The sequence below is a fragment of the Bos javanicus genome, chromosome 5, assembly GCF_032452875.1.
Source record: "Bos javanicus breed banteng chromosome 5, ARS-OSU_banteng_1.0, whole genome shotgun sequence".
NCBI classification, from domain to species: Eukaryota; Metazoa; Chordata; class Mammalia; order Artiodactyla; family Bovidae; genus Bos; species Bos javanicus.
In genome coordinates this window covers 97,835,424-97,848,766 of record NC_083872.1, presented here as the reverse complement: position 1 = coordinate 97,848,766, position 13,343 = coordinate 97,835,424, and the positions used below count along the sequence as shown (strand labels likewise).

The following is a 13,343-nucleotide window of genomic DNA, read 5'->3' as shown; positions in this document are numbered from 1 at the left end:
TACTTGAAATGTTGATGCTAAAAACTGAAGGGCAGAGTAGAGAGAAGGGAAATGTTTTCTTGTGGAATTTTTAGGTGTAGGTTTTTTCTTAATTGTGAGAGAAGTAATTTTGCTTTCCCCTCACTCTGACTTTCATTCTTTTGTTAAGAGCTACACAGTGCCTAAGAGATGTCATTGTTATTTTCTGGTTTGTGGTCGGTAACACTGAATTTCTTGCACACACACGAGGCATGTACCTCCCATGCAGATGTTGGGACTACAGAAGGAAAGGGTAACCAGAAAACTTAATTATTCCCATGCTTCAAACCATAATGTTAAAACCTTTTGGGCAACTAAATCTAGTTGCTTATTAGTATAAGCAGTACTTATGTGGTGGGCTGGCTGTGTGTGTGTGTGTGTGTGTGTGTGTGTGTCCTTTAAGGAGTTTGTTCAGGGTCATCAGTGTCAACATAAGACAGGATGGAACTTATTGATGATTCAATTTTCTTCACCAATCAAGGCAAATTCCTGTTGCTTTTATTAAATAGTGAAGCAAGATTTATGCTAAAAGCTTTTAATACAGTCTTTGAAACTGTCATACTTCCCCTGACCAGAGAAGCTAGGCCACCACTGAGCTAATAACCCTCTCCCAGTTATCCTGTTTGCTTGTGACACCCTCCTCCAAAGTCATATTCTGCATGTCCTACAAGAAAGCATTTTGAACCGACTCCAGTGTGTTAGCCAGAACCAAAGGAATGAAACTTGTTTTTATTCCTTTGATATAGATAACCAGCTTGGCATCTGTGTATGTAAACTGCAACAATATGATTGACTTGCAAACTTCTTCCAAGTTGGTGCTATGGTGATTCTCATGGTTGATTTTTGCAACATTTCAAAGATAATAACCAAGTATAATTTTGCTGTACAAGGATGAATGAGCCACACACAATGCAAGAAACAACTCACTTTCCTCTTTGATTGAGAGAAGCAGAAGAGTAATATTTATAGAGAAAAAGCCCCTAGACCTAAATTTTGTTGACTAGACCGAAAACATTTCTGCTTAGTGTCAGAAAAGGTAAACCACCAGACGGGAACATCTAAGATAAAATGACAGTGAGGGTCCTGATGATGAAGTTCTTGTTCGCTTGTCCCATTGTGTACGCCTGACCCTTCACATCTGCACCTACCCTGCTTCCCCTTAGCCTGAGCCCTGGTTTGGTCATGTCACACCCAACTAGCCTTTCAATGCCAGCCTGCTACAGCTACGGCTGGTGGTCCCCAAGAGGCCCTCAAGTCTAAGTCATAACTGGCTTGACCTTCGGGCCTTCCAACACCTGTAAGTTCCCATCCAAAGCCTTTCACCGAGGGACGTGCTCCCTCCTGCCACCTTACATCTTAAGGCAGATTTATTCCTATGCCTTCCCTGGTAGCTCAGACAGTAAAGAATCTGCCTGCAATGCAGGAGACCTGGGTTTGATCCTTGGGTAGGGAAGGCATGGCAACCACTCCGGTATTTTTGCCTCGAGACTCCCATGGACAGAGGAGCCTGGCGGGCTACAGTCCATGGGATCACAAAGAGTCACACACAACTGAGTGACTAACACTTTGTCTTTCTGTTCCTCTGTCCCACGCCCACCTCCACTTTTTGGCAAGGTCCTAGCCAAGACATCTCTTTCTGGTCTTCACTCACTCCATCCAGTCCTGCTTACTTTTAAATTTCCTTAAATCTAACTCAGAAGCCTTTCACAACCAACTGAAATGTCACCTGTGATTATCAGTGTCATCAGTATCCTGTCTGCTTGCACTGAAGGTAAATGCTTTATTCGTTTAATGCATCATTTTTTTTTTTTTTTTTTTGTGCCTAACAACCTTATGAGGTTGAGCTTCTTGTCTCATGAGTCGTCGTGCCTGGTGTCATCACATAGAAGCAGGTTATTAGGACGTGCATGACAAGGATGGAGAACAGATCTTGAAATAACTACTTTCCCTTGGTTTTTCCTACAAGAATTCTAAAAGTGTAAAAAATGCACCATGAATGTTTGTCTTTTTTCTTCCTACCCTGCACCATTCTGGATTCAGCCAGTCAGCAAATGTTTACCTTTGAGGTTTCTATGCCATAGTGTGCATCTGATGTACCCATGAAAGGATGAAGATGACGGCAGTAGACTGTTAGCTCTGACACTCGTTCCCTGTCCAAGGTGGAGCCTGTGACACAGGCTGAAGACTCAGCATTTCATCTTGAGCTGAACCCTCTGATGGGAGGCCAGCAGGCCAGGCTCCACTATGGCCTCCCTAACCCCTTGGACGTGCTACAGAGAGAAGTCCCTTCTCATGTTTATGTATAAACAGGTACCAGTTTTGATTTTATTTCATCATATTAACATTCATGACACATCAGAATGAGAAATGCACAACTGCAACCATTCAACAGCTTGCCTTACTCCAAAAGAACACTATATTCATATTAAACATTTATACATCTTCCCACCCAACTTTACAAATGTCCTAAACCATTTTCCAGCATTTCTCACATCGAAGTCTAGTTCTGCTGTTTAATATCACCATTCTGTATCATCTGGTAGGCTCCAGCGCTCCCCCTCCGATTCACGGTGCAGAGAACCAGCCACCCGGGGCCATGGACACCCATGTGGCTCCAGGGCTGGCTCCTCAGCTGGGAAGTCTCCAGATTATTTGACATTAGTGACCAAGAACTAAAAGCTGTAGCACAGGACCACACTGGTCACAGGAAGGAAGGGGACCATGGCCAAGAGAAATCCTGAAGGTTGGAAGGCCAGTTCAGCCCAAAGATCTCATTAAAACCAAATCCCACAACCTTCCTGAAACATACAGCATTGGAGCCATTGCTTTCATGTCTCAAAAATGTTCCACAGTTGTGACCAGACTCTGGAAGCTGGGAGCTGTTACATGGTTGGTGTGTGTGTACATAACACATCAAAAATCAATGTGTGAAACCTTGATAATTGGGTCTGATTACACCCAGAATTTGCATGTACAGAGAAAAGCTAAACTTAGCAGAACCTTTCCAGTATGGTAACAATGCACTCCCTACAGTTTACTCACTCCATTTTACACCCAGATCACAGCCCACTATTTGTGCATAACCAGTTATGTTCTATGAAGCTCAGAATTGTCACGATCAAGTCAGTTTTGAATCATGTCATTCTATGCTGGTTTTAGCAGTCACCGTAAGAAACATGAAGTCACATCCGACTCAAAGGACTGTCCATTTCTCACACGTAGAAAAACCTGAGATATGAGTCAGCAACTAGCTACACTTACAGTAAAGAACAACACGAACACCCACCCACCACCCTTGGAAAAAAAAAAAAAGCTGCTGACGTGAATTAAGGCTTCAAAACAGGACCAGACTGTAGCTGACAAAACTCAAGCCAGGAAATTTAAAAGCAGGTAAGTACTATCACTGTTTACTTGTTCTAATCACCTAGTTTCAGCTGCCAGGGTTGATTCCATACAGTGATTGTAGGTACGGACTGAGACCACTTGGTCCCGCTCCATTTTGGTGTCCCTTCTACTAAAAAATGCCGGGGGTAGTTTGAGAATAGTGTGGGTGTGTCTTTCCATTCTGTTTGCAATGAAACAAAATTTGTCCGCCTCCTCCTCACCTTTCTATACTGTTTAGTTCTGAGCATTCCTGGCTTACGAAAGCCTCTCAGCCCTAGCAGTATGAAAGCCTAAGGAAATCGTAGAAAATACCACCTTCATCACAAGCTAAGGGGGAAAAAAAACCCACTGAGAAAATAACAGCTGCCTGCTGCTCCTCAGTAGTTTGATCTTCTTATCCTTCCAGTTTTCTGCCTCTTGGTGGTTTGCAATAAAATTCCACTTTATTGTTCCATTTTCACAAAATACCTCTGTGCAGTGAAACCAAAATAGAAAATACCTAGCATGGCTGAGACCTTGAAGGGGGTGCTGCTCTGCTACCAAATAAATTCACATCTGGCTTGAAACCAGGTTAGTTCCCAGGATTAACAAGCCCATCTTGAACAGTTCTTTTGATTTAGAAAGAGGGAGGTAGACTCATTTAGCCTCCCAACATTAGCTTAAATCATGATGCTGCCAGATTCCTGGCTGTTCAGTTGATCTCAGATAGCTTCACCTTCCTTCTTCACAAAGCCGAGAAGAGGAGCCGGACCACTTCCATCCAGGCCTAACTGGAAATGCCTGCAGAGGCCGTCTGAATTGGTCAAAAAGTGTGACTAGCTACCTACCTGTTCACAATGCCTAGAAACCGGGCCACCAGACCTGGTAGTGGTGAAAGCCCCGACTTTGTCTGAGGTACTGGGGTTGCTCTAAAGTAGGTCTTGGCAAGGCCCCCTAATGGTCGGTCAGCAGAATGACGCTGGCCAGCTCAGCGGCTGGCGGGTGCGCTTCGATCTGTGCATCAGCTTTGGACATGATGGTTCCTTGTGGATTTACCATTAGGTTTTGTTCCTAACGGGGTCTCCCCGCCCGACCCACAGGCTGGCTCAGTCTCAGCGCTAAGGTGCACTACGGAAGGGACCAGACAGGACTAGGATCTGAGATCTCTTTGTAGCACAAGAGAACGGTGGGGGCTTCCGTCCTCCAACTCCAAGTAGAACTCAATCTAGTACGAACGGGAGGATGTGCAATCCATTGCATAGAACTGTGTCACGTGTCTGGGGGAAAGCTGGCCTGGGCCCTTCCATTTGTATTGAGAGAAGTATTAGCTGCTCTCTCAACTGCAGATGTTACAAAAGAATGGTGTGGATCCATGTGTTGTTTTTACACCATAGCTCCATTTTCCAAAAATATATATGTACATATATATATTTCAGATTTACAGGGAATTAGTTTTCGTGAACAAGACAAGCCCTGTCCACGGGAGTCACAAGTGTCCTCCTGCTCAGGAGACCTCGATGATTTCCATGCTGCCTGAAAAGCTTGACTGGCTGCCCACCTTGCCCAGTTCCTCCCGCGACCGGTTCTCGGACCTGATGCTCTCACCGAACTCCATCTGGCAGCTTCGACGCTTGAATTGCTTCTCGAAGGGGCTCTCCTCGTGCCAGCTGCGCCGGGAGTCGGCCCTGTCGCCGGGCTTGTGGCGCCGGCGCACCGAATGCCCGGGGTCCCCGCTGCACGTGGGCAGCTGACTGCAGCTGAAGGCAGGGTGGCCCGTGCGGCCCCCGTAGATGGCCGAGGCCGAGTAGAAGTGCGGGGGCTCTGGCGCAAAATACCAGCTCTTGGTCAGGGCCGGGGCGGAGGTCTGGGGGGCCAGGAGATCCGAGTGCCAGCCCTCCAGGCCCAGCCCCGTGGCCGAAGTGGCCAGGTGCTGTTGGCTGGCCGAGAGGCCGAAGAGGAAGCGGGGCTGCCCGCGGTCCTCCACGCTCCCGCTGCGGTGCAGGGGCGACCACAGGGGCCTCCCCGGCCGGGGCCGCGCACCCTGGCCGCTGCCGTCAGAGGGCCGGGGCGGCGGGGCCTCCTCGCTGTCCGGGCTGGCCTCCGGCGTCTGCTCCGACACCTCCTGCACCGGAGAGAACTGGCAGGGCTTGCCCGCGCCTTCCAGGCTGGAGGCGGCGGGCTTGTAGAGCTCCAGGGCAGCCTCGGGGGATGAGAGACCGCCGGGCGTCGGGGACACCGACTTGATGTCCAGCGAGAAGGAGCGCTTGAGGCGGCCGCTGTCCTCCAGCCTGTCTGGGGGCAGGTGGAGCCCGTTGAGTGCCTGGACCAGGGGGCCGTCGTCGGGGGCCGTGCTGGGGGGCGCAGGCCGGGGCCCCGCCCCCTCGGAGAGAGCGGGAGCCGGGCGGCCGTGGGGCGGCCCCGGGGGCAGCTGGCTCCCCTGTGCGCCCTCCACGGGGCCGGGCCCGGCGACTGACTCGCTTGGCTTCTCCAGGGGCAGCAGCTTCAGTTTGCTCTTGGGCCCAGCGGCCCCAGTCTGGCTCTTAATCCTCTTCTCGTAGTCTAGGAGCTGGCCCAGGAAATTGAAGTTGGGAGATATAGTAGGTCTTTTTTCTTTCACAAATCTGTGAGGAGAGGGAAAAACCAAAAAGGCTTGAATCTGACAGCTGACCTGTTAAAGTGATTAAGCTACAGTAAGTGAAGAGGTGAGACATAATTATCAGAGGTCCTCCCAAGACCTTCGGAAGATGGCTGGTTTAAAAGTTCAGGGAGCGGGTGGAGGGGGAGGTGAGGGCCTCTGCCTTGGGGAGCTTTGCAGGACGACCCTGAGGATGTTAGAAAGCAGGGAGCCCAGCCCCAAAAGTTCTAGGTTCGTCCTCCCTGTTTTCAAGGACTTAAGGGCTCCAGTGGGGCTTCACTGGTTAGTTCCGCTGGTAAAGAATCCACCTGCAACACAGGAGACCCTGGTTCGATTCCTGGGCTGGCAAGTCTCCTTGGAGAAGGGATAGGCTAACCACTCCAGTTTTCTCGGGCTTTCCTAGTGGCTTAGATGGTAAAGAATCCGCCTGCAATGCAGGAGACCTGGGTTCGACCCCTGGTTTGGGACAATCCCCTGGAGGAGGTCTGGCAACCCACTCTAGTACTCTTGCCTGGAGAATCCCCGTGGAAGGAGGAGCCTGGTGGGCTATAGTCCATGGGGCCATAAAGAGTCGCACACGACTGAGCGACTTCAGCATGCGCAGTGTTGCCAGTGCAGCTGGTAAGAGATGATTCTTTCCTTACCACCTAGGACACCCTCACCCCTACCCTGCCCCAGCACTGGTGTTCCCATCAGAAGTATAGCTTAACAGCCATGCCACCTTCAACTTACCAATGTCAGAGTCCCCACAGTGACTTCGAGACATTTCACATTTTTAATTAATGACCAAAAGAGAGAGGGTATCAGATGGCCAGAGCATCAAAGCACACACTTCCCAGTTCCCTGCTCTTTGTATTTAATGGGACAGAATAACCAGTCACACAGTGGACTCTGTCTGCTCAGCATGTTAATGCACTCTAATAAGAGTATTAGCTCAATCAGCCCTCAAAACTACCCTCCATCACAGAGGTACATACAGTCCTTATGTGAATTGCCCCAGTCACACAGTTATTAAAGTATGGGGCTGGGATTCAAAACCAGGTCTAACATCTGGATTCATTCCTGTAGCCACCTTGTTAGAAGAGTCACCAAGGGATCAAAACTAGTAGTAAACAGCTTTTCCATTTCATTGCAGAAACAAAGACTCAGAAATAGTAGATACATTCTTTAGTGGCCCCTGACTGTGGCCCCTGACTCTCACGGACATGCCTCAGAAGATGAAGGAGTGAAACTACCCTAAGAATTTAAATAAGGAAGGAAAGATAAAACTCAAAAATAAACTCCTTAGAAATATGTAACCTAAAGCAAATTAACAAAGCCAGAAATAACTGGCTCAACTGTGACAAGTGTAAATACAGAGTCTTCATGCTAAGACCCCCATGAGGATATGAGGGTGCCTTTCCTGCTGGTTTGTGTGGCATTCAGGAGGACCTTGGGGGGCTAAGCCACAGGGGAGGACCTGCCTCCCTACTTCCTGCCTCCCCACTTCCTTCCGCCAGTGAGAAGCTGTTCGAGTAGCTCATTTCTTTGTTCCAAATATTCCAATTTGAGAAAAAAAATCCTATTGTTACAACAGGCCTGGTTCTGTGTGCATATATTTATTGATCTGTTATCACATGGAGACTATCCACCTCTATCCAACAAGATGCACAGAGGGCTCTGCTTCATACGCCCCTCAACACAACCACAGTCCTTGGTGCTGCTGGCATTGGCTGCCTTCTGTCTGGAGAATGAGACTGGGGGCAACCCAGTCAAAACGATACACTGCAAAATCTGGGCAAGTCTATGGACGGCCACATGCAAATCAAGGGGTTAGAACACACCCTCACATCATACATAAAAAATAAAATGGCTTAAAGACTTAAATATAAGACATGACACCATAAAACTAAAAGAAAACACAGGCAAAACATTCTCTGACATAAACTGTACCCATGTTTTCTTAAGACTGTCTCCCAAGGTGATAGAAATAAAAACCAAAATAAACAAATGGGACCAATCAATCTTAGGAGCTTTTGCACAGCAAAGGAAACCATAAAACAAAAAGACAACCAAGGAATGAGCGAAAATATTTGCAAATGATGTGACTGACAAGGGCTTAATTTCTAAACTATACAAACAACCCAATCAAAAAATGGGCAGAAGACCTAAATATTTCACCAAAGAAGACATACAGATGGCCAATGGGGACATGAAAAAGATGTCTGCCATCGCTAGTTAGACACGCAAATCAAAACTACAGTGAGATATCACCTCCCACAAGTCAAAATGGCCATCACTGAAAAGTCTACAAATAATACATGCTGGAGAGGTTATGGAGAAAAGGGAACCTTCTTACACTGTTGATGGGAAGGTAAACTGGTGCAGCCACTATGGAAAACAGTACAGAAGTTCCTCAAAAAACTAAAAATAGAGTTGCCATATGATCCAGCAATCCCACTCTTGGGCATATACTCCAACAAAAGTATAATTTCAAAAAGTACATTCACACCAGTGTTCACAGCAGCACTACTCACAATAGCCAAGACACGGAAACAACCTAAATGTCCACCAACAGATGAATGGATAAAGAAGATGTGCGCGCGCACACACACACACACACACGAATATTACTCAGCCATGAAAAAGAATGAAATAATGCCAGCAGCAGCAACATGGGTGGTCCTAGAGATTATCATACTAAGTGCAGTCAGAAAGAGAAATACCATATGCTGTCACTTCTATGTGGGATCGAAAACACAAATGAACATATCTACGAAACAGCAACAGACATAAGCACAAACCTGTGATTGCCAAGGGGGAGGAAAGTGGGGGAGGGAAAGACTGGGAGCTTGGGGTTAGCTGGTGCCAACTATTATATATAGGCTGGATGAACAACAAGGTCCTTCTATATTCAATATCCTGTGATAAACCATAATGGAAGAGAACATAAAAAAGAATATGTGCCTGCATAGCTCAATCACTTTGCCACATAGCAGAAATTACCAACACTGTAAATCAATTATACTTCAATAAATATTAAAAAAAAAAAAAACTGGACTAGTCTAGACTGTGAATGGAGTTTGACAATTATTTGGTTTTATACTTACATATACTGGACTTTATCCTCAGTGATAGCGAGAGAGAGTCTGAAGCACAGTAGGAATTCTATAATGAGTATTCTCCTGGAGCATTTTTTCTCATGTGTAAATTAGAACAAATGATATTTCTCCAACTAGGGAAAGATCTCTAGATTTGCTGTTTCTTAAACTTAAAAAAAAACTCAGGGCTTCCCAGGTGGCTCAGATGGTAAAGAATCCGCCTGCAGTGCAGGAGACCCAGGTTCAAACCCTGGGTCATGAAGATCCTCTGGAGAAGGGAATGGCAACCCACTCCAGTATTCTTGCCTGGAGAACCCCATGGGCAGAGGACCCTGGCGGCCCACAGTCCATGGGGTCTCAAAAGAGTTGGACTTGACTGAGCGTCTAACACACTTCACTTTTTTCAAACTCAATAAAGCAGCTGAGGATGAACTTCATACATGGGAGGGTAGAATTAGTGCTAAATTATAAAAATACATTTTTCTCCAATCTTTAAACATTTAAAAATCAAGTCACCTGTACAGTGTTAACTAAAATAATCGTGGTCACCCACTCATATCTCCTGAGGATTCAGGTCAAAGGAGAAGCCACTCACATAGGGCATGTTCCTGCCCTCACCTGTAAGCTTCATCCAAGGACATATCCATCCTCTTCATGATGTAGGCGATGGCGATGGTGGCGGAGCGGGAGATCCCCGCCAAGCAGTGCACGAGGACACATCCATTGGAGGCTTTTGCTTTCTCTGTAGGAGTCAAATTCAGAAAAGATCACTAACAACTTTGTTCAGCAGTGAAACGGTGTTTCCATTTACTCACACAATGTCCTTCACCTGCCAATGCAAAGTAAAGCCCCTCTCTTGATACTTAGCTATTTTTCCTTTCAATACTCTTTTAAGGAGGTAGGGGAACATGATTTCCCCATTTTCACAGAGAACAGAGAAGGTCCCCACATGTGTTAATAAGCAAGTTGTCCCTAATCCAGGTTACCTCTCATTCAATACATTTCACTGCATTTTTTATATTATGTATTATTTTAATTACTCTCCCTGAGTATAAATCATATTGTGATCACATGATTCTACTTGCCTGGCATAGAAAACTTCAGAAATACAGAATAGTATAAAAGAAAATAACATCCAAAATCCTATGATTTTACCTAATATTCTGTTTACCCATGTTGTCTGACACTTCAGCTTTTTGCTAATTACGTAAGAGACCTTTTTCAAGTTTTGAGGAATCAACTGACATATAATGTTGTATTTTAGGTGTATGACCTAATAATGATTTAAACATATGAGATTAAATTTTAAAAGCACTTTTTCATTTTAAACATATGTAATACACATTACTGTGTAAAAAGCAGGGCGCTGGGGAGGGGAGAGACCTAGTCACAGTAACACGACATCAAATATAAAAGATGCCACGTCAAGAACTTTAAATGCCAACTCAGAACCCATCTTCCTCATAGAAAAGAGTTTCCCCATTTTTCTCCAGGAGACTTTTTGCTACGACATAAAGTGGCTCACTGAACTTTATTTGCTGAACTCATGGAGAAACCATGTGTGCACCGTGAATCAGGTTTCATAAGTCACTTTAATGAGGACCAAGGGAACTTTGACCTCTGAGGTCATACTGTCACACTGCGTCATGCTAATTGCCCGTAACATGGTAGGACTCTGTTAGAACCAAGAACCAAGTAAATTCAATCTCACAGTCCTGCCACCTCTCACTGTAGATGAGCTTTAAAAGCTTTCTCGTGGGTAAGGATGAAGTTACCCCAGAGCCTGGAAGCCACCACCATTTCAGTCGGTACTATGCCTGCCTCAGTTCTGAACAGTTTTCCTGTGTGCTTACCTGCTGCCATCAACTTCCCTTTTCATTCCTGTTTTCACTGATTAACTACCAAAAGTTTACCAAGCCTTATGTTAATATTCTTGTAATTAAAAGGTATCCCAGGGACTCTGCTCTGGCAGTTGAATAATACAAGGCTACTCCAGCCTCACCACCTCTGTTATACATATTACAAACATCTAACCTACATGATGTATTATTTGTTATGTACAGGACACTGAAGGGCTTTGAGGTAGAACATGAACAATCAAGCAGCCTCCCTTTAAATAGAGAAATCAAACACAATAAAACAATAACAAAGGGATACAAGACAGCATTGAAACAAAGAAAGAAGGACACACTGTACAACATAACGGTACATAAACGCATGTCCACAAAGTCCACGGAAACGCATGTCCACAAAGTCCACGGCTCCCTGGGCCTCCACAGCTCTCTTCCTCCTCTTTACTAGGCAGTATTTAGCCTAGACTGCTCTTAGTACCTCCTTTTTAACCTTGGCTACTGAGAAGCTCAAAGCCAAGGTTTTCACTCAATGTCAATAAGGAACTGTGATTCGGATTTTACTGTACTTTTGCTAGCCACGTATTACTTGGTTCTTGATCTTCCATCTCATTTTAATGGTGATATGGGTGAATGTGTGTTACCTTCTGGTCCCAACCTCTTCCTGTAAGCTGCTTCAAATTCTTACTGGAAATAGGCTGGCTTGAAATATTTTTAATATTTTTTTAATGTTGACAGTATTCTCTCATTTTTAATAATTATCTCAGAACTAGACTCGAAGGGCTGAGAAGGGTTTTGCTTCTAACACTCTCCCAAAGTACTGAACACTGAGCACACAGTATAAACCCTGTATACACAGGCTGGCTGGCCGATACATATTTTAAAAGGTAATCTTCATAAAAAAATTGAAAAATGCAAGGAGGAAATAAAGTGATGATGATAACAGATGCGTTAGGATGTTGAGGGTATAGGTTTCCTCTTCTCTGTTTTTCAAATTTTCCGTGTGGTACTTACACTGCTTTTACAATTACAACTGTTTGGATGGTGCATTTTAAAAATCTAATTAAAAAGTGATTATATGAAGTGGAGCTCATTAGAATACATTTCTTATCAGAACTGTGTGCTAAGCTGAGTCTCTTAAGGCAAAGGAAGGAATGCCCATAGGCCTGGAGGAGAGAAGCCAAACATTCAACAAAGACCCACAGTGGGGCTGGACCACTGCTCAGAAGAGAGTCTTGCCTGGTGCATGCTGGATGGGAAGGGACTGAACAGGAGGTTCAGAGATGGGGAGCAGCCACTGGAGAGTCTGGGAAACTCGGGCGAAGGACCCGAGACACTTAAATAGCCTCTGCAGGTGCTGAATAGGGGCAATAAGAAGGCATGGATGGGGAAAACTGGAAATTAAAACAAAAGCAGGTTGCCACTACAACAATCCAAGGATAAGAAAAAGATATATATATTTTTCAATTTTGCCTATTTTTTTCTTTTATCAATTCTAGGTTAAAAAAAAGGATGTGGGGGGCAGTTCAAGAGGGAGGGGACATATGTATATACCTATGGCTGATTCATGTTGATATCTTACAGAAACCTACACAATTCTGTAAAAGAATTATCCTTCAATTGAAAAACTAATTAATTAAAAAAAAGATAGCAAATGAAATGGATGAAGGGGAGAAGTTACAAAGGTGAAAATGGAGGAATAACTGAGGAGACAGAGTACACCTCTAAGAAAAAAAAAAGGCTTCTCATATAATTTTTTAATTCAGCTACTATTTAAGATCTGATAGAGTGCCTGATGAACTACGGACTGAGGTTCGTGACACTGTACAGGAGACAGGGATCAAGACCATGCCCAGGGAAAAGAAATGCAAAAAAGCAAAATGGCTGTCTGGGGAGGCCTTACACATAGCTGTGAAAAGAAGAGAAGTGAAAAGCAAAGGAGAAAAGGAAAGATGTAAGCATCTGAATGCAGAGTTCCAAAGAATAGCAAGAAGAGATAACAAAGCCTTCCTCAGTGATCAATGCAAAGAAACAGAGGAAAACAACAGAATGGGGAAGACTAGAGATCTCTTCAAGAAAATTAGAGATACCAAGGGAACATTTCATGCAAAGACGAGCTCGATAAAGGACAGAAATGGTATGGACCTAACAGAAGCAGAAGATATTAAGAAGAGGTAGCAAGAATACACAGGAGAATTATACAAAAAAGATCTTCATGACCAAGATAATTATGATGGTATGATCACTCACCTAGAGCCAGACATTCTGGAATGTGAAGTCAAGTGGGCCTTGGAAAGCATCACTACGAACAAAGCTAGTGGAGGTGATGGAATTCCAGTTGAGCTATTCCAAATCCTGAAAGATGATGCTGTGAAAGTGCTGCACTCAATATGCCAG

The 13,343-nt window shown here is 45.0% G+C and overlaps 1 protein-coding gene across 1 annotated transcript in view; it reads right to left on the bottom strand.

The window, feature by feature from the left end:
- Positions 1 to 2,313: 2,313 nt before the first annotated feature.
- Positions 2,314 to 13,343, bottom strand: part of DUSP16 (dual specificity phosphatase 16) — a 93,511-nt gene continuing 82,481 nt past the window's right edge. The window contains exons 7-8 of the mRNA XM_061417818.1: positions 9,715 to 9,838; positions 2,314 to 6,002 (exon numbers count right to left, since the gene is read on the bottom strand). Of these exons, the coding sequence (XP_061273802.1) occupies positions 4,886 to 6,002; positions 9,715 to 9,838 (1,241 nt within the window). The 3' untranslated portion in view covers positions 2,314 to 4,885. The remainder of the gene's footprint in view (positions 6,003 to 9,714; positions 9,839 to 13,343) is intronic.